The sequence below is a fragment of the Dendrobates tinctorius genome, unplaced genomic scaffold (genome assembly GCF_039654945.1).
Source record: "Dendrobates tinctorius isolate UK_male_01 unplaced genomic scaffold, ASM3965494v1 ptg000144l, whole genome shotgun sequence".
Taxonomy (NCBI): domain Eukaryota; kingdom Metazoa; phylum Chordata; class Amphibia; order Anura; family Dendrobatidae; genus Dendrobates; species Dendrobates tinctorius.
The window spans coordinates 4,614,585-4,637,237 of NW_027361811.1; the positions used below are offsets into that span (position 1 = coordinate 4,614,585).

The following is a 22,653-nucleotide window of genomic DNA, read 5'->3' on the forward strand; positions in this document are numbered from 1 at the left end:
ACCAGGATGGATCAACACAGAACTTAAGCACATGCTAAAAAGGAAGAAATAAAGGTTTATAAAATGGAAAGAGGGAGGCATATCTAAAGAAGAATATAATGCTGTCTGCAGAACCTGCAGGGCACAAATCAGATTATCTAAAGCGGACAATGAATTGAGGCTTGCAAGAGACGTCAAAAGCAATAATAAAGGATTTTGGGGATATGTCAAAAGTAAAAGAAAAGTCAAAGATGCTATAGGATTTTTACAGGATGAAAATGATGAAAGGATGTTGAGAAGGCCGAACTTTTTAAATTCCTATTTTGCATCTGTTTTCTCTCAGAAAGGAAATGTAACATCAACTGTTCTTCACTGTCCTATTAAGGGAATAGAAGAATCCAGGATATCTATAAACAGAAAGATAGTGAGGAAACACTTAGCTAACCTAAATGAATTCAAGTCTCCAGGTCCAGTTGAATTACACCCCAGAGTACTGAAGGAGATAGCAGAAGAAATTTTTGAACCCCGCTCCATAATCTTTGAACATTCTTGGAGAACAGGAGAAGTACCACAAGACTGGAGAAGAACAAATGTTGTTCCTATCTTCAAAAAGGGGAAGAAGGTGGACCCAGGCAACTATAGGCCGGTGAGTCTGACTTCTATACCAGGAAAGATCTTTGAACAAATTCTTAAACATGTATGTCAGTACCTGGATAAGAATGAAGTGATTAAACAGAGTCAGCATTGGTTTGTAACTAATAAGTCATGTCAGACTAACAATTTCCTTCTATGATGGAATCACTGATTGGGTGGATCAGGGAAATGCTGTAGTTTTAGTATATTTTGCCTTCAGCAAAGCATTTGACAAAGTATCTCACACAATCCTTATTGAAAAAATGACTAGGTATGGAATGGACAAGGCAACTGTTAGGTGGATTCATAACTGGCTTAGTGATCGGACCCAATGAGTGGTCGTAAATGGCTGCACATCCAGTTGGAAGAATGTCTCAAGTGGGGTACCACAGGGCTCTGTCCTGGGCCCTGTATTGTTCAACATCTTTATCAACGATTTAGATGAAGGAATTGAGGGTAAACTGATTAAATTTGCTGATGACACAAAGCTAGGAGGGATAGCTAATACAAGAGAAGAGAGAGATAGGATTCAAAAAGATATAAACAAACTGGAGCAGTGGGCAGCAACTAACAGAATGGTTTTTATCAGGGAAAAATGCAAAGTACTACATCTGGGCAATAAAAGTGAAAAAAGCATATACAGAATGGGAGGAATAGGGCTAAGCAACAGCACATGTGAAAAAGACTTGGGTATACTAGGATGTATTAACAGAAGCATACAGTCTAGATCCCGTGAAGTCATTATTGCCCTCTACTCCTCTTTGGTCAGACCTCATCTGGAATACTGTGTCCAGTTTTGGGCGCTACATTTTAAAAAAGACATCAACAAACTGGAGCAAGTTCAGAAAAGAGCAACCAGAATGGTGACGGGGCTGCAAACCCTGTCTTATGAGGAAAGGTTGCATGATTTGGGAATGTTTAGCTTGCAAAAGAGAAGACTGAGAGGAGACTTAATAGCGGTCTACAAATATCTCAAGGGCTGTCACATTGCAGAAGGATTATCTTTATTCTCATTTGCACAAGGAAAGACTAGAAGCAATGGGATGAAATTGAATGGGAGGAGACACAGATTAGATATTAGAAAAAACTTTTTGACAGTTAGAGTGATCAATGACTGGAACAGGCTCCCACGAGAAGTGGCGAGTTCTCCTTCAATGGAAGTCTTCAAACAGAGGCTGGACAGACATCTGTCTGGGATGATTTAGCGAATCCTGCTTTGAGCAGGGTGTTGGACCAGATGGCCAAGGACGTCCCTTCCAACTCTATGATTCAATCTGCAGGCGGCGCGATATGGAGCACGAGAAACTGAGCAGATTGATATTTAGCTATGTGGGAAAAGATTTGGAGCAACTAGTGATTTACATATTGAAATCCCTGACAGGCAAGTGGGCGGTCCATTTATTTTGATAAGTTTTTCCTGTGTGCACCACCTATACAAAAAAGGCAGCCAATCACTGGATAGCAACGCCCACTTGACTGACATGGATTTCACTTAATAAATCACTATATGATGGATCTACACTTTCAAAGTGATAGGTTCCCTTTAACAGCTGCCAAACAGCACGCGTGTTATACTGACACACGTTCAGTGTTATTTACTCAGAAATATCAGAGCAATCTAATAGTTTTACCAATACCCAACTTTCATAAGTTACTGTACATGCCAGTAAATAGTCTCTACCTTGAGATCAAAGTGAGCTATCTGCAGCGAGTGAAGGTAATTGACGCCATTCAAAATCTGTTTGAGAAACTCTGTGGCTTCCTCTTCTGTCAAGGATTCTTTCTCTGCAAGAAAGTCAAACAGCTCTCCACCCGCAACCCTGGTGATCGAGAGTATGCAATGAGTTACGTAAGGAAAGCCAGAGGAAATCGGGCAGCGATGAATACAGAAAATCTCTGAATATAAATCATGTCCATGTCGCAGTTAATAGAAATTTTATATATATATATATATATATATATATATATATATATATATATATATATAGTGCCATAGCGACAAAATACACAAAAAGAACAATGCCTTCATAATTGTTATGTTCGATAAAACACAAAATCCCTGGACCTAGGTCCTTATTTTGCACATTTAAAATGTACTATATATATATACGTATGTATGTATGTATGTATGTATGTATGTATGTATATGTATAATAGACACACACACGTGTGTGTATATACACAGCCTGAAAAGTACAATTTTCAGAAAATTGCTTGTGGACAATGTTGTTGTTACATTCATGGCAAGCCTAGAATTACAATTTTTGATGAATGACACAGAACGGCACTTCCGGTGGGTTGGTGCACAAGTAAGATCCTGTTAATCAGTAATCAGAAACTTCACCACATTCGCTTGTGATTCAAAATGGCTGATTTTTATTTGTGATAGCAATCCAATCCAATAACACAAGACCTTTCGGTCTATAAGTTGACCTTCGTCCGTCTGCAGATCGCTTGAGGAACACTATAGCACAAAGAAGGCAATGTATATCACCCCACTTCCCTCCCTCTTGGCTTCGTGCCTGCTGGGGGTCAGTGAGCTCCTGAGTGATTGACAGGTCAGACCAGATGCACTGCCACACTACTGGCGCAAACGGGGCATTCTTCAGTGAAGCAGAGGCAGCTTTGCTTCTGCACCATCGGAAGAGCTCAGGTGCACTGAAACTGGCTGGATCCAACAATATGGCAAGCTTCAGATCAGCGCTTAAAGGCGGTATAAAAGAGAGCTTGTAAGCTTATGAGCCTCTTGTCTATCAAAATGGTCCCATCTGATGGACTGCAGCGAAGGCTATTAAACTAGGAAACGAGCAGTGGACTATAGAATGATACATTTGCTCTTGAGAATGGAGAGGATATTTAACAAGTAATTTACAAAGTTGCTTGTTTTTTTATAAGCAGTTTGCAATTTTACCCATTAAAGAACTTGAGAATAATCCTTTAACTTGGCAGTGTCCATCAGTCTCAGACACTGAATGAAGCAGCAGTGTGTAGGCTGGACCGAAAACTTCTTTTTTGCCACAAACGAAATCTGTAAATGGTGGCAAAACATCAGTTGGACCCCACACAGATCTAACAGCCACATTGCAGGTATTTCCTACTTTTCTGCCCTTTCATTATAGTCTTTATTAGTTAAAAAAAAGACAAAGAAAATAATGGATAAGAACAATAATGTGCGGTAGCTAAGCAAATTAGATGGTATTAATACTAAGTGATGAACAGACCCCGCAGAGTGTCAGCGTCTTATTGAATGGGTGTTTGCCAGCTCTTTCTGTTCCTCATTGGGCACTTCACAGACTGGCTACAAACTCATTTTGCTAAGCAAATTTCTGAAGCAGAAATAATGAAGAGCCCTCGAAATAACAGGCTTCAGCTGGTGCTGTGTGTTTCTTGTGGGTGCACAGGAAGTACATTACATCATTCATTTCACCAGTGAGACACAAACAAGCATGTGAAGTACAGGGGGGGCTTTGTAGCACTTACAGCTCCAGAATGAGAATGACATCTGTTTTGTTCTCATACACCTCATGCAGCGTGATCACATTAGGATGTTGGATTTCTTTCAGTATGCTGACCTCCCTTTCAATATCCTCCCGGGTCACCCCACGACGGCTCGATTTGGTCCTCCTCTTCTTGATAAATTTTGCAGCATAGTGCACACCTGAGCTTTTCTCCTGGCATTTCTTCACTACCGCAAATTGTCCACTGAAAGAACATAAAAAAAAAATAGGTTAAACCATGGGGCAGGTAGGGATTATGCATAGAAGAGCATGTATATATTTATCAGCCCTGATGTTCATATGCGTCAGTTTCCACATAGTAAATCTTAGGAGAAGCAGCCGACAGCACGTCCAGGGTTAAACGGATGCACGCTCAACGTCCAAGACCCAGTCGGACAAAGGATTCACAGAAAAATAGAAAAGAGCAGCATCCAGTCCAGGTGGAAAAGTATCCAAAAGTTTTATTCTGCCATCAATAAATACAACGTTTCGACCACAACATGGTCTTTTCCACAGAGTGTCTTGCATTGAAATTGCTATATTGTTCGCTCCACTGCCCCCATTACCAATAAGAGATTATTTTTTATTAATGACTACACATACATATATAGATGGACTAAATGGACAAAAAGTACTAAAGAATTCATACAGTCCCATAAAATCAACATTTGTAAAGGAAGGGTCCCTTCTAAAGAGCTCCTAAAACTACTGAAACTTAGTGCGAGACCACGAAAAGCTAAAAAGAGGGGCCACCGAGTGCGGAGATGCAAAGTACATAAAAGTTGCCATCACTGTAATGACTCAATTATTGAAGAAATCCAAATATCATCTGGCATTAACATCAGCACAAAACTGCACGCCATGATAAGGGTTTCCATGGCCAAGCCGATGCATGCAAGCCTTACATCACCAAGAGTGGTATAAAACACAACATCTCAAGGTTCTGGAACAGTGGAACTGTGTTATGTGGGATGACAAATCATGCTTCTCCAACTTGTAGTCTAATGGACACGTCTGGGTGTGGTGAACGACAAAAGAACGTTACCTGCCTGACTGCATTGCGCCAGCTGTAAAGTTTGGTGGAAAATGGATAATGTTATGGTGGCGTTTTTCACACTTTGGCATAGGCCCCACAGTTATGCTCTATGGAAATCTTAATGCATGAGCACAGTAAGATATTTAACACCATTGGCTACTTCCAACTTTGTGGGTATTGCTTGAGAAGGCCCTTTTCTGCTCCAGCATGACTGTGCCCTGGTGCATAAAACAAGGTCCCTAAAGACTTGGTTGGGCAAGTTTGGTGTGGAAGAACATGACTGGCCAACACAGATCCCTGGGCTCAATACTTTTGAACACATTTGGGATGAACTAGAATGGAGATTGTTAGTCAGGTCCTCTTGTTCAACACGAGTGTTTATATTCACAAGTGTTCTTCACGACAAATGGACAAAAATTCCCAGAGACACACTTAAAATCTTGACTCCATATTAATGCTCCGTATTAATGCCTATGAATTTAGAATGGGATGCAATAAAAGCCCCTGATGATGTAATGTCACAATACTTTCCAATATTTATAGTGTATATTTTATTATTAGAATGGAAAATATGATGTTAAAGTTAGAGGAAACAATTTGGAATATAAAATATGCAACAATGTCTATCTGATCTACGTAAGGTGCAAGGTCATGACCATAAATAAGATACTACTATTAGAGGAATCAAAGCAATTGTACAGTAAATGGATGCCAATATCTCATGGTAAAGCCTCAAGATACATTTACACTGCACAATTATCTTGAACGAGTGGTCTTAAGAATGAGTTTCCTGGTAATCATGAAATGTGAACAGGCTGCCAATAACCCAACGAACGGGCAAAACTAATTTGTCAGGTGATTATATATTTTGGCTTTCTTAAAAATGTGTACAACCGAGAACAATGGCAGCCTGTGCGCCCTGGGCAATCACGGATCATTCTGTGCACATCTGAAACTGGGTCTGCCTGTATAGACAGGTTAAGGAACCACCACAGATCAGCAAACGTGATGCCGATCAGCAGTCAGAAACCCAGTCTTAGGCTGTTAATCAAGTGAGGTCACCAGAAAATTATTGTACACTCACGTTGGTAAAATATCAGATTATCCAGGCACTGCTTACTGATGACTGGTTTTACAAGAATCAGAGACAAACCAAGGATCTACCCAAGAAAAATGTGACTTAGCTGTGACAAAGACCCACTGAAGGGTCGAAACGCATTGCTGTTTCTCTAGTGCCGTGACAGCACATCCACTTAAATATGAGGAGTACACTTGTATATTAAGTTTAAATCGTTTGAATAATAAAAGGATTTGTTTTAGAAGCTGGAACGCCTTTTGTTATCCTGTTGCTGCACGTCAAAGTCTGGACGAAGTTCCGTGCTTCAGTGGTGGTAGGTGAGCTGGCTAGGGCTGATTGCCCGTTTTTTATCTCTACAACTGCTTACTGATGACTGGTTTTACAAGAATCAGAGACAAACCAAGGATCTGCCCAAGAAAAATGAGACTTAAGGCCCCGTCACACTAGATATCGCTACCTCCGACCGGCTCCCCCGCTGGTTATCGCTGATCGCGCAAGAACGTCCTGGGCCGTTTCTCGTCGGGCGCTTCCTGCTGTGGCGACGAGTGGACGCGGGCAGGAGGACGTCATCATCACCGCGTCTGACAGGTAAGTAACGACCACTGCTGCATCGCTAGTGAGATCTGCCTGTTTGGCAGCTCACTAGCGACCACTTAGCGATGCACCAGCGATCCTGACCGGGTCATATCGTTGTCGGGATCGCTGGTGCATCGTTTAGTGTGACGGGGCCTTTATTCGATGGTTCTTGGCAGAATTTTATTAACATACTATTGGAAAATGACAGAGTTTAATAAAAAAACATTTTTGGGGAGAAACCAGAACAACTCCGATTTGCCCAACAATAACATTAAAAGAAATCTTGGGCCTTCTACAAATAATTTAGAAATTCTGAACAACATGGTGGTAAGCTTTGGATATTTGTGTAATTTCCTAAAGACATTCAAAATCTTCTATATTTTGTTGAAGTAAAAAAAATGCAGTTTGCTAATCCAGGAGTGCACATTTATTGGGGGTGGGTAAATAGGAGAGGTACCTTATTACAAGTATGGTCAGCATAGCTAATTATAAATCAAATACTACTCTAAACACGTTATTGTACTTTTAGACATCTTTGGTTTTCAAACTGCTCATCGTTCTCCATGATTAATGAAACTTGTGAAGAATGCAATTATGCCCATCAATCAAACCACCCATGTAGGCGAGTAATAGCTTCTCCATCAGGGAACATGCTTACCATGTAACTCAGACCGACAATACCAATGATACTGTACATGTGAAAGCTTCTAGCCTACTTAAGCCAATTTGTAACACAGAGGAGGATCAAGTCACACAATGAATGGGATGATAGGCTTGTGCTGGAACAAATACTCCAGCAATAACTGTGATTTGCTGGGTGATCGTCTAATGCCTATTGAATTACTTGTGACTTACTACCCAAAAATAGATCTTTTTACTCAAGTTGGAAGGCTGCCTCACTCCAGTCAACTCCAGCCTTGGAGCAGCACAGCCATGAATACTGTAGAAAACTATAGAGATAAACAGTGTTACATATTTATAGCATTTCCCTTTAAGGTTATATTACGAGAGGCTTTCAACAATTTTGGTGCTGAGATTAACAGAGTTGTGCCTTCTAGGCAGCTTCAGAACATGCACCCCATTACACCATAAGAATTTTATAGAGGGGACCAGAGCAGAGCGTTACTCCAAAGAGTAGACTGAATTACGATTTACTCATTTTCACCTCCGAGGCTCCTCTGTACAAACAGACCTAAGTAGGGAATTACAGACCATACAGCCCGGATACAGTACTGTACGGTTACCAGGGCCATGCAGGGTGTTAGACATAGTAAGAGCTACACTTTTACAACTACACACATTGCAGAAGTCATTCTTGTCACTTTGATATGACGTAAAAGATGGTGTCACATGATTGGATAGTGGGGTATATCTAACGTCAAGTGACAAATGCAGAAGTGGATAGACAAGGCAACCTGTACATATGAAGAAGTTGTCATTCACCATGACGTCTGTAATATTATCATAGAAGGAAGTAACAACAACAAAAATAATGTTCCCTCTCAATAGCGTGGGAATACCCGACCTGAGATGTCAAAAAGAATTGGTCGTCTCTCCTGACCAGTCTTTTTCAGGAAATACTTGCATAAGGCAGGTATCAGACACCTGTGAAAGGTGTTTGGATCATCTATTCCAATCCAAGCCCGGTCCACAGATGTGTAAGAGTGGTTTGATGCTGCAATGCCCAGTTTCTCTGTCATTGACAACTGGTCCTTTCTTTCAACCCTAAAATAGATTAGACTAAAGTCAGCCACACCGGCAGATATCTGCGGGACCAGCCGACAACCTAAAGTGTTTGGGAGGCTCCTGACTTTTGGAATTTCATTGGCTGATCCTTTAGTTCGGTGGGAGGTTTCTCCCAACGTCTTTCTTATGGAGGACTTAAGATGCTGCTCTCTTACGTAAAAAAAAAAAAAAAAAAAAAGGAGCGCTAGGCCTAACAGAAAGTTCCTGTCTATGGGGTGTCAAGAGAGATAGCCATCAGTCAAACATTCATTCAGTTGTGAGCAGTTTGCGGGATGCAGTGACAAGACAGGAGGCAGATTAAGGGTTAATGTATTTACTCTTAACAGAGGTAGCGGGGTAAAACAGGGCAAAGCAGGTAATTGGTGAGAACACTGGTAAACAAGAGTAGTAACAGTTTTCTTAAGGTGTAACTTATCCAGTTCTGTCGACTCCCAGGCTGGAATGACCATGGGGCAGAAGATGGCGCCCACAACGGTTAGCGTGAAGAGAATAAGGTATAGTCCTGAATAGGTCAATGAGCCGGGTTCTGGTGGCAGCGATCAGTCTCCGATGCCTCTTGCGGGTTTCCTGGTCCGGTGCGGAGAGTCGGGCACAGTTCAGAGCACTGCCGGAGCCTAGCGTGGCCCGACAGATATACACCAGGAGTTCAGGGAGCAGTCCCCAGTCACACTTCCAGTCTCTCTTAGGCGACACGCGCGCAGCGCTGTTACGGAGCTTTTGGTACCTGGTTGTGTGGAAGCTGGCTTGCAAACGGTGGGCTTCTGCTCAGAGTCACAGCGGGGAGCAATGGATACGACCGGGTGCGGACCTGCGCTGCTACAAAGCTCCAAGGCAGGAGCTCTCCCTTTTCCCAGCCGTGTGATGCATCTTCCCCCCGGAACAGCCTGTTCCCGCGCACGCTGCTCCTGCCTCCTACGCTCAGCCACGCCCCCTGAAGCCAAGTGCAAGGTTTGGTCCGGTTGTTTTTGCTCTCCCCCAGATAACAGAGGAGACAGCCCCAACAGTTCTGGATCCGGCACAAAGCAGGTACCCCCGGATCCGGTCCTTCTGTCTACACAGTCAATAGCTATCTAATGTCTAAGGGGATCTTTAAGATCTGTCTCCATACTACCAGATACAGGCAGCTACAGTTGAACAAGGTCAAATGGGATTATTTGGGCCTATATACACAAAAATTTACAGTATATCATTTTCTTTAATTGGCCTTTATTGTATTTTGTGACAATTTTCATGTTTTTTATATTAGGATACAAGTTTTGATAATTACTACAAGCCATAATCAAATTCATTTATGGTACCAGGGTTGGGATTGCCGGAAAACTTCCAGTTTATGACTGCACTCCAAATATCGAGTGCTGCTTAGGAGATATAGGCCATGTGAGGAACTCTTAAGTGATGGTGCCTTGAGTACATTATAGACCGTGTCAAAAATGTGGGTCATCGCAGCGGATGCCAAATTCTATTCTAGGTCAATGCCTAGAGGTAAACATTCAAAAGACGAGGCTGCTAGTTGTAGAAGGAAAACACAAGCTAGTAAAGTAGAATAATTTCAAACTTTTCGTAGAACAGACACAGATGATTTAATAATCGGCTCATTTATTAAAAAAAAAATATAACCTCATTTTATTTGTATTGAATTTAGGCGTGATAACAGGTGTAATCAGTATGAATGTTATCAGGAGCCTTCTTTTACCATTAACCAAGTTTCTGATCAAATACAGTCTAAATTTTAAGTGTAGGTGACGGACCCTCACTCCTTACTTTATATAGCCCCTCTATAGAGCTACTGCCTAACATTCTCTTGATATTGGATTCACAATTATTTTTATATTCAACATAAAATATAACTTATATTACGGTACATATTTCAGCTTGTAACAGCTAGGTCTCATTCTGAATCTAAAACATAAACAGTTAAAGGGAATCCGTCAGCAGGTTTTTGCTATGTGATCTGAGAGCAGCAGAGGCTGTAGGGGCAGACACACGGATATGTCACGTACTAGGCTGCTTAATGCACTTTCAATAAAATCTGTGTCTATCAGCAGATTATCATTAGAGGTTGTCTCGTACCATGTAGTCCTCCTGATCCACCACTCATTAGCAGCTTTCTGTCAATGTAGATCAGTATTTCCCAAACCCTGTCCTCTCAGCCCCCAACACATCATGTTTCCAGGATTTCCTTAGTATCGCACAGGTGAGAGAACCCATGGCAGTTCCTGATGCCTTAATATTAATTCCAGCATCTGTGCAATACTAAGTAAATCCTGAAATCATAACATGCTGGGGGCCAAGAGGACTGGAGTTTGGGAAACTGTGATGTACAGCGTACACAGAAAGCTGTCAATCAGTGGTGTGGGCGGGGTTATGCAGAGCTCAGCATTCAGAGAACTGCTAGATCTACAGAAGATAAAACAGCAAGCCGCTCAGTAAGTGATATATTGCTGCACTTGGGTTCTCTGCCCGTACATCATTCTGCTCTGATAATACTACTAAAAACCTGGTGACAAAATTCCCTTCAAAGCAAGCCACCTGCCTAAAGATTGCTTTAAAAAAAACTCCACATAAGCAAAATTGTAACAAGGCTTTTATAATAATCAGCATAATCAACCTTTCAGCTGAGAAGTGCTGAAGAGAAGTGGTTGCCTGGGGTTTGCACTTTGTTATCTGGAGTATTTTATTGGAGTACTCCTGAGGTTGAATATTGATAGTGTAAGCAATGCTGAACTGGCATTCCTGCTTGACATTCCGTTCTTATCATTATATAACTATTAGAAGGCGATGTGTCATGCCCAAGCTTTACTTCTCCATTGTATGCCATGGACTGCAAGGTTTGGAAACACATATAGCAATCACACAACCTCCAAAATGTTCCCCTTCCCTTTGATATAGAAAATACATTTCACAGACTAATTAATGCTGTACTCATCCAGGTTGAGATACTAGTAGCTTGTCACACAGTAGTACAATATAACGTGCAAGTTAGGTGACAACAGCAAAAAAGGTTGTGGACATCAAATTCAATTCCCTGATGAGCCAGAAGAAGATAAACCATTGACGTATAGTATCGTAATTTTATAAGAATTCCACCCAAACTCCTGTGACAGGAGGCTATGTATTCAATTTTGTACAAAAATTCCACATAAAATAATATTCGGCAAACTAAACATATATTTCCAAATATTTAGCAACATGGGTGTATAATACTGTATATTTGGCCACCATACAAAACAGGAAGATGGTGGCACAGACATGGCTTACCAGGTCTTCTATCCTGTGTGCCAAATTTATTTCTAAGTACCGAAGAATAGAAATCAAAGGGAAATGCTTTTTGTCCCAGAAATTACCATATAGGTCCATGGGATAGCTCAGGTTTTGCAGTTTAACCATATCTACTTACGGTAAATGGTGATGAAGTTTTAATTCCAGACAAAACGTACCTTTTTGTCTAAAGGCCCCCCATACACATTCGACTAAAGTCAGTCAACCCGTCTTATATTCTAATGTGTATTGATGGGCCTTCCGATTCTACCCCAACATATTATATCTGGGAATAGAAGGATCTAGCAGGTCAGATTTCCAACAGTCGATCCTCTTCTCCAGGAGAACATATGAGCGCTTGGCGTCTCTGTGTATAAGGGACTTAGGAGAGATAGCTGTCGGCATACAATATACACAGTCGGGAAAATAAGTATTTGATACACAGGCGATTTTGCAAGTTTTCCCACCTACAAACAATGGAGAGGTCTGTAATATTTATCACACCAACTTTGAGAGACAGAATCTTAAAATAAAAAAAAACAGAAAATCACATTGTGATTTTAAGTAATTAAATTGCATTTTATTGCCTGAAATAAGTATTTGGTCTCCTACCAACCAGCAATAATTCTGGCTCTCGCAGACCTGTTAGCATTTCTTTAAGAAGCACTACTCTGCACTCATTACCTGTTTTAATTGCACTTGTTTGAACTCGTTACCTATAAAATAGATACAGTCAGTCAATCACACAGCAACTTCTCTACCATGGCCAAGACCAAAGAGCTTTCTATGGACACCAGGGACAAAATTGTAGACCTGCCCAAGGCTGGGATTGGCTAGAGGACAATATGCAAGCAGCTTGGTGAGAAGGCAACAACTGTTGGCACAATTAGAAAATGGAAGAAACACATGACGACTGTCAATCTTCCTCAGTCTGTTGCTCCATGCAAAACCTCGCCTTGTAGGGTAAGGGTGATTGCATGAAAGGTCAGGAATCAGCCTGGAACTACACCGGAGGATCTGGTCAATGACATGAAATGAGCTGGGACCACAGTCTCAAACATTACCATTCGTAACACACTATGCCATCATGGATTAAAATCCTGCAGGGCACGCAAGGTCACCCCTGCTCATGCCAGTACACGTATAGGCCCATTTGAAGCTTGCCAATGACCATCTGGATGATCAAAGGTAGGCATGGTAAAAGGTCATGTGGCCAGATGAGACCAAAATAGAACTTTTTGGTATTGACTCCACTCGCCGTGTTTGGAGGAAGAAGGATGAGTACAACCCCGGGAACACCATCTCAATGGTGAAGCAAGGTGGGAGAAACATCATACTTTGGGGGTGCTTTTCTGCAAAGAGGAGAGGAAAACTTCACCGTATTGAAGGGAGGATGGATGGAGTCATGTATCGTGAGATTTTGGCCAACAACCTCCTTCCCTCAGTAAGAGCATTGAAGATGGATCCTGGTTGGGTCTTCCAGCATGACAATGACCTGCAACACACAGCCAGGGCAACTAAGGAATGGCTCCGTAAGAATCATTTCGAGGTCCTGGAGTGGCCAAGCTTTGGCGGGAGATGAAACTCAATGTTGCCCAGCAACAGCCCCAAAACCTGAAATATTTGTAGGACATCTGTATGTAGGATTGGGCCAAATTCACTGCCGCATCATGTGCAAACTTGGTCAGGAACTACAGGAAACGTCTGACCTCTAATTGCAAACAAAGGTTTATGTACCAAATATTAAGCTATTTTTCTATTGTATCAAATACTTATTTTATGTAATAAAATGCAAAGTAAAATTCACACTAAACAATTACAACTCAGAATAGCTGAGAGTTGTGTTTATTAAAAAAAAAATACCAATTCTCATGGTCTCCTGTTCATTTTAAGAGAAACTAATACTTGGCATAGATGTGTTTCTTTACCTGGTGTAAGTCGCTGTTCTCCAGAATCTGGCTCAATTTATATTTTGTTGCTAAGATGAGGCCCTTTTTCTTTGCATTTAATTCTAGTCTTTTAGCTAATTGGAAGTAGCCCTCAAAAGACGACCATACAGAAGAATTCATGACCATGCCCACTTGGCTAAATAAACTAGATTTATAAACAGTGAAGAGGAGGCCATATCTCGGATACGGAGAAGAGCTTGAACAGAGAAAACAACGCCATACTCAGGAGAACAGCAGCATTTACATTAGTTTAAAAAAAGGCATTTATTGCAAGTGACAGGTCCTCTTTAAGTGAGAGAGATGAGCAGGAATACACTTTGCTCCAAGCTATTGTTAGCAGCAGGCTTCCTTATCTTTATGGGTTATTAGCTGTAATGATAGTTGCTAAACTGGTCTTTTAACTAGCAGTAGTGAAAAGAACTTGTCATCCCCGGCAAGCCACTCCTTTCTGTTTAAACATGAAAAGCACCATATTCTTCCTTCGCACAAAGCGATATACGCGCAATCGGAGAAAGGCGGATTTCTTTGGAGCACAATGCGGCGAGATGAGACTGGGAAGTGACAAATAGACTTTATTATGTGCCGAGATTTGCAGAATATAGGTTAATTAAACTCTGGTGGTTCCTGCCTCATATTCTACAAGTCATTATACTGTAGTAATCTTCGTGTATGCAATTAGAAATCACTAATTGTCAAAGGATACTGTGGATTTAGTGTTCTCATTATTTCCAGTAATGAGCTTGATCTACGGTATCTTTTCTGTTTTACTGATTTTGCTTCTTAAGAACAAATGAAAATGTTTTAAATGAACGGGCAGAAAAGGTGTCTGCCATATATACAGCATATAAACACACGGGTTAAGCTGCCGGTATCACACACTGATTAATGAATGGCTGGAACAGGATCAGTGAACGGCTGGATTGCACACTTATGTTTGTGCGCCCTTGCCGGTTACCGCTCTCTGACCTTTACCTGCGCCACTTGAACCATCCTCGGGCAAGTCATCTGGTCTAGGTTTTAATGTGTTGGATAATTTATGTTCGTTCGGCCTGTAACCTTTGGAAGCAAATCATAAAAGTCAGCCAAGTACCACAATTTAGTAGTTTTTAGTTCTGGTTCTATAAGAGAAAGGCACCAAGAATTTTATAGAAATATAGATTCTATTACTTATTCAATTTACCATGTAACGTACTGGAAAAGTGGAAAAATTCCAACCACGATGATATGGTGAAAAAAAGCAATTCTACCATTTTTTTTATGGGGCGTTTTTATGCCGTTTACATACATATATTTTAATGGTTGAAAAAATTCAGAAATTTTCACAAAAAAAATTTGGGTCTTGTTCCCCCTATTTTCAGAAACTTGTAACTTTAAATTTTTTGTTGATGGAACTGTGTGAGGACATTTGTTTTGTGCAGCGAGGTGTAGTTTCCAACAGCATTATTTTCGTGTGTGTATATAATGTTTTGCTTGTGGTTTCTTTAGTTCATTTTTTTTGGAGGGGTGAGGGGTGGAGAGGGAATTTGTTGCCTTACATTGTGTACTATATGGGTTAAATAATTTTATATTTTGATGGATTACTTTTGCTAGCTCTAGTTGCTATTAGCGGCGGGTGCTGGCTGTTTAATAACGGAATCGGGCTAAGGAGCTGAAACGCTCCAAAAATCTGTTCCTGACATTTGCCATGCATATACAGTGGCTTGCGAAAGTATTAACCGCCCTTCACATTTTTTGTGTTTTGCTACCTTACAACCTGGAAGTTCACTGTTTTTGAGGGTTTGCATCAGTTCATGTAAAGAATATGCCTCCAACTGTGAACATTTGGCTTTCCTTTTATTGTGAAGCAAGCAACAAAATAGGACAAAATAACTGAAAACTTTAGTGTGCATAGCTAGTTACCCCGCTAACGTCAGTACTTTGTAGATCCTCCTTTTGCAGTAATTATAGCTGAAAGTCGCTTTGGATAAGTCTCTTTCCACATCTTGCCACTGGGATTTTTGCCCATTTGCAAAACTGCGCCAGCTCCATGAAGTTAGATGGTTTCCTCTGGTGAACAGCAATCTTCAAGTTTAGCCACGGATTCTCAATTGGAATAAGGTCTGGGCTATGACTAGGCCACTCCAAAACATTTATAAGTTTCCACGTAACCCCTTTCTGACATATGGTGCAATATTAAGTCCATGTGACCTGGGACTATCTGACCAGGTATGGAATATTACGTCATTGCGATCGGCCACGCACGTGGGGTGGTGGGTGGGCGATTGCCACCGGGTGTCAGCTGATTCTGACAGCTGACACCCGGCACTAGGTGCCAGAAGTGGTCACAGACCGCTACCGGCACTTTAACCCCCGAAATGCTGTGATCGTATCATTCCAGAAGCAGGCACAGGGCTGACAGCCCCTCTGCCTTTGGATTGGAGACCCCGCGTCATGCGGGATCCCAATAGTTGCCACGGGGACCCAATGTAATCATGACGACATTCGGGTCACCAGAGCGAGGAAACTTGCTGATCATGCGCAGCGCATTACCCGAAGAATAAAACTGCTGTATGAATTTTACCACATACGGAACGGTATAATCACCCCCCCCCCCCCCCAAAAAAAAAAAATTCAGGAATTGCTGGTTTTTGTTCATTCTGCCTCCCAAAAGTCGGAATAGAAAGCGATCAAAAGATGTCATGTGCCTGAAAATGGTGCCAACTTCAACTCGTCCCCAAAAAACAAGACCTAACATGACATTGTTGGCCAAAATATGAAAAATTATACCTCGCAAAATGTGGTGATGCAAAAACTATTTTTTGCAATAAAAAGCGTCTTTTAGTGTGTGACAACAGACAAACAGAAAAACCCGCTATAAAGCTTCTTTCACAAGTCCTGATATTTCCGGTACCGGAGATGTCACACGTGCAGCATCCGCGTGCCGCATAAGTACTACACAGACGGGTGCCAGGGAAGAAGCGTTACAGTAAGCGCTGTTCCCTAGCGCCGGGTGCTGAATACGTCTCTCATCATTCTCCCCTGCTCTGCCTGCGATCGGTGCAAGCAGGGGAGAATGATGAGAGTTACATTTAAGTGATAAAAGAGACAGCAGGCGGCGGCTGATGGGACTATTACTCCTATCAGCCTACCCCTGCTTTTGCTAATAACAGTGACAGGCAAAACTCACAGCTGGGGGCTGCAACCCTCAGCTTCAGCATTGCTGGTTATCAAGAATATATAACCAGCTTTATGAAAATATAAAATCTTTGGCTAAAACAAAATTTTGGTGGTAAAAATGTAGTTATTTTTTCTTCACTGCCAATGGTATAAAATTCTGCGACACACCCATGGTGTCAATATGATCACTGCACCCCTAGATGAATTCATTGAGAGGTGTAGTTTGTAAAATGGGGTCACTTATGGGGGGTTCTGCTGTTCTGGCACCTCATGGGCTCTCCCAGTGGGTCATGGCACCTGCAAACCATAACAGTAAAATTTGGAGTTCCTTGGCTTCTGAGCAATGCACTGTCTGAAAAAATATTTCCCGATTACATGTAGGGTATTGACGCACTCAGGAAAAAATGGACATCGGTTTGTTGTAAAAAAAAAAAAAAAATCCTATTAGCCTTTAGAAAAATTAAAAACTTGGGGCTATAACAACATTTTAGTGGTAAAAATGTAATTTATTCTTTCTTCACCGCTCAGTGGTATAAAACACTGTGAGGCACATGTGGTGTTAATATGATCACTGCACCAAATGTGACATAGCACCGTCAAACCATTTCAGCAAAATCTGAACTCCAATATGGCGCCTCTTCCCTTCTGAGCTTTGCACTGTGCCTCAAAAATTGTATTCCCCCACATATGGGGTATCGGCGTACTCAAGAGAAATTGCACAACAACTTTTGGGGTCCAATTTCTCCTGTTACCTTTGGTAAAATAAAAAATTAGGGGCGAAAAGATAATTTTTGTAGAAAAATATGATTTTTTATTTTTACGGCTCTACATTATAAACTTCTGTGAAGCACTTGGGTGTTCAAAGTGCTCAAAATACATGTAGATAAGTTCTTGGGGGGGGGGTCTAGTTTCCAAAATGGTGTCAATTGTGGGGGGGTTTCCACCGTTTAGGCACATCAGGGGCTGTCCAAATGCGACATGGCATCCGATCTCAATTCCAGCCTAATTTGCGTTGAAATAGTCAAACGGCGACTTCAAATGTGGTGTGGTCCCCAAAAACTGGTGTTGTAAAAATGAGATATCACTGTTTAAATTTTAGCCCTTATAACTTCCTAACAAGAAAAAATGTGGCTCCAAAATTGTGCTGATGTAAAGTAGACATGTGGGAAATATTACTTATTAAGTATTTTGTGTGACATATCTGTGATTTAAGGGCATGAAAATCCAAAGTTGGAAGATTGTGAAATTTTCAAAATTTTTGCCAAATTTCTTCTTTTTTTTTCTCACAAATAAACGCGTCACATCGAAGAAATTTTACCAACTAACATGAAGTACAATATGGTCACGAGAAACCTGGATCCATGGAAGCATACCAGAGTCATTACTTCATAAAGGGACAGTGGTCATAATTGTAAAAACTGGCTTGGGCATTAACATGCAAACCACCCTCTGGGGTAAAGGGGTTAAACCACTTGAGTGTTGCTTTAGCAGTATGCTTTGGGGGTCATTGCCTTGTGGAAAGGTGAACTTCTGACCTGTCTCAAATCATTGACAGACTGAAGCAGGTTTTGCTCAAGTATATTCCTGTATTTCGCATCATCCATCGACTCGGACCAATATTTCTAAATTCTCACCCGATGTCGGTAATAACGAGTGATGAGCGAGCATGCTCGGATAAGGTGTTATAAGAGCATACTCGTGTGCCAAATAATATGTTTGAGTCGCCGTAGCTGAACCTCCTGCGGCGGTTCAACAGCCACAACACATGCAGGGATTGCCTAATAAACAGCCATGAGACATGCAGCCACAGTGACTTGAACATAGTATTCAAGCACGCCGAAGACACTATAACACATGAGCATGCTTGGGTAACACCTTGTCCAAATACGCTCGCCCATCACTAGTAATAATAACCCATCCAATCCAAACAAGCAAATCAATCAAACCATAGATGTCCATAAATTAAGTTATGCAACGTTTTCTATACTTATTTTACATGCTGTATATGTTAGTAAACATTAAGTGGTGCACTATGCACTGAGGTAATGGAATTTACAAAACAAACTAATCATCATACAAATGTGACATAGATATAAAGGGTCAAAATAGCCATAATGCAAATAGCAGCAACAAGGTAAAAGATCGCATCCCTTATAAAACTGCAGGATAGCGTTGAAACGTGCATCGAGGCTGTGCCTACCCCACATAAGAAATAAGATGTAGGGATACATTATAGGTGACCCTTTTACCTTGTTGCGGATATTGTTTGTTTTGGTATTCCGTTACCCCAGTGCACAGCGCACCACTGTGAGAACATTTACCAACATGTATCTCTATGGTATTCCTTATGGGAGGCACATATTTTCTGCCTTCCCTTTCTCTGAGCACTGTATATTACATTGTCTTTAATATTAACTGTGTAATTCCAATTAATATTAAGCTTTTATATATACCGTATGTATCAGTCTTCATATTTCCTCATATTCCGTATAGGTGTATGTATAATTTCCCTAAGAAAGGAGATACTATATTAAATGTGAGGTTTTATTGGATCTTTGCAAACCATCAAAAGGGTCAGAAGACAAAAGAATGGAGATCGCAGACAAACGTAATGACTATTTTAAAATATTTAACCCCTTTGAGACGAAGCCTGTTTTCACATTCCGGAACGGGCCAATTTTTACAATTCTGACCACTGTCACTTTATTAGGTTATAACTCTGGAACGCTTCAACGGATCCCAGTGATTATGACATTGTTTTCTCGGGACATTGTAATTTATGATAGAGGTAAAATTTCTTCAATATGACTCGCATTTATTTATGAAAAAAACGGAAATTTGGTGAAAATTTTGAAAATTTCGCAATTTGCAAACTTAATTTTTAGGCCCTTAAATCAGAGTCATATCACACTAAATACTTAATAAATAACATTTCCCACATGTCTACTTTACATCAGCACAATTTTGGTACCAAAATTTTTTTTTTGTTAGGAAGTTATAAGGGTTAAAAGTTGACCAGCGATTTTTCATTTTTACAACAAATTTAAAAAAACATTTTTTTTTTAGGGACCACCTAACATTTGAAGTAACCTTGAGGGGTCTATATGAAAGAAAATACCCAAAAGTGACAACATCCTAAAAAATGCACCCCTCAAGCTTATGAAAACCACATTCAAGAAGCTTATTAACCCTTCAAGTGCCTCACAGGAATTTTTGGAATGTGGAAGGGTAACCAGAGAAAATGGACCATACATTTTTTTGTGCAATTTCTCCTGGGCATGCCGATACCCCACATGTGGGGGAAATGTACTGTTTGGGCTGTAGTGCAGCAGTAGCACACTATGCAGTGATGTGGCAGTGACCCAACAAAGTTCAAAGCAAAACGTCTCTTTAATGTTCAGCAAAACAAAGCACACGATATCCTCCAGATTGCAGCCAGGAACCATATCCTCCAATTTACAGTCACTAAACATGCCAGTCCTCCTTCAGGCACAAGACAGTCTACCTCAAATTCACTACAAGGCACAAGACAGTCCACCTCCGAGACCAACTACCGTGAGCGACTGCACCGCTGTGTACACTGTGGGTGCCAGGCCACTGAGCTGCCTTGGTTGCTTTAGCTCCGCTTGTCTGTGTTGCCTCATACAGATGGAGCACTGCAGAGCAGACTGCTCTGCCCTCTAGCACACACTAGACTGACACTGACTCTCAACTTGACACACCCAAACCCTATACTGCAGGGTTTTTAACTAGCAACCTGTGGCCTTCAACCACATGGAAAACCCAGCCAGGAATGAAACGGACTGCACCACTACCATCTGTAGTCTGTTTCAAAACACAAACCAAGGGCATGTTTTCTCTAAATCTGTCTTGGACAACTAGCATGTCAAAGACCTATACTCACTTTAGTCTGCATTGCAACCACAGCTATGCCTATGACTGCAATGCCCTCTTATGGCCTCAATACGCCTCCTGGGGGGAACACACAGCGACCCCTACATGTGGCCGATCACTGCCTCACACGTTTGGGAACACAATTATCTGGTGCTCAACGCTGAGCACTTACTTTGGGGTTTCCATCTAAATCTCTGAGTGACGTGACAGATGAAACCCCCTATGGATCCATTCACTATAATGAGGCAGCAGAGTTATTCTTGACTCCGTCTGGCCTCTGTTCCGCGGTGTCCTTTTCAGAAGTGCACAAAACTGTGGCCGGCGGCACTTTTATGCAATCCTAAAAAGACAGACGCCACCGGATCGCAGGTCAGACGGCGTCCACAGTGCCTTCATCTGCCTCATTATAGGGAATCATCCTCCATGGGTTCTGTCTGAATCAAGTATTTCAGAGATTTACATGGGAACCCCAGTGTAAGCGCTCATCGCAGGATAAATGTGCGCCAAGCCTTACTGTGATCTTTGGGAGGCAGAATGAAATAAATCAACAGCATGTGAAGAATTAGTTTCACTTGCTTTTTATGCCGTTCCTCGTGCGGTATAAGTGATTAGGCGACTTTATTCTTCAGGTCGGTGCGATTACATTGATACCAAATTTATATTGGGTTTTTATGTTTAGCAGCTGTCACACACTAAAAGAGGCTTTTTATTGCGAAAACTAGTTTTTGTGTCACCATATTTTGAAAGCTATAATTTTTTTTAAATTTCGGCCAACAGTCATGTGAGGTCTTTTTTGCGGGAAGAGCTGACGTTTCGATTAGTACCATTTTTGGGCACATGACATTTTTTGATCGCTTTCTTTTCTGAGTTTTGGGAGATAGAATGAACAAAAACCAGCAATTCAGGAATTGCTTTTTTATACCTTTTCACATGTGGTAAAATTGATAAAGCAGTTTTATTCTTCGGGTCAGTACGATAACAGCAATACCTCATTTATATCTTTTTTATGTTTTGGCACTTTTATACAATAAAAACTATTTTATAGAAAAAATAATTATTTTTGCATCGCTTTATTCTGAGAGCTATAACTTTATTTTTCTGCTAATGGAGCTGTAAGGCGGCTCGTTTTTTGCAGGACAAGATGACGTTTCCAGGGTTCCATTTTTATTTACATCCGTCTTTTTGCGTTTTATTGCACTTTTTGTTCGGCGGTATGATGATAAAGCATTGTTTTTTGCCTCGTTTTTTATTTATTTATTTTTTACGAAGTTCACTGAAGGAGTTAACTAGTTGGACAGTTTTATAGAGCAGGTCGTTAAGGATGTGGCAATACCAAATATGTGTACTTTTATTTTTATTTACATAAATACCGTATTTTCCCGCTTTGTAAGACGCACTTTTTCCCCAAAAAATTTTGGGGGAAAACGGGGGTGCGTCTTACAAAGCGGACATGCCTTACCTAGGCTGTGATCGGGGGCGTCCGGCGGTTTCTGGCTGGTGCTGCGGGTGTCTCTGGTGCCGCGTTGTGTGCCCGTCGATGCCCGGGGCTCTGCCGACATTGTGTGACAGGCCAGAGCCCCGGCATTTGCTCGGTTCCCTATGTGCCGGTAAAAAAATGGCCGCCGGCGCGTGCGCAGATGGGATCTCATGCTGCCGGGGTGTTATTGTGGTGCCACCCACGGAGAGGGAAATGTCCAATTTAGGGAGGTTAGTAGACGGCGGGAGCAGAAGTTGTTCAGTTTTGGAGAGGTTGAGTTTCAGATAGAGAGCGGACATGATGTTGGAGACTGCGGACAGACAGTCACTGGCGTTCTTTAGTACAGGGTTCCCCAACTCCAGTCCTCAAGGCCC

The 22,653-nt window shown here is 41.4% G+C and overlaps 1 protein-coding gene across 2 annotated transcripts in view; it reads right to left on the reverse strand.

Annotated features, from left to right (window-relative positions):
- Window positions 1-22,653, reverse strand: part of DAPK1 (death associated protein kinase 1) — a 207,073-nt gene that overhangs the window by 75,941 nt on the left and 108,479 nt on the right. For both annotated transcript variants that reach the window (XM_073545986.1, XM_073545987.1), the window contains exons 3-4: window positions 4,093-4,314; window positions 2,294-2,432 (exon numbers count right to left, since the gene is read on the reverse strand). In XM_073545986.1, coding sequence (XP_073402087.1) covers window positions 2,294-2,432; window positions 4,093-4,314 — 361 coding nt within the window. The remainder of the gene's footprint in view (window positions 1-2,293; window positions 2,433-4,092; window positions 4,315-22,653) is intronic.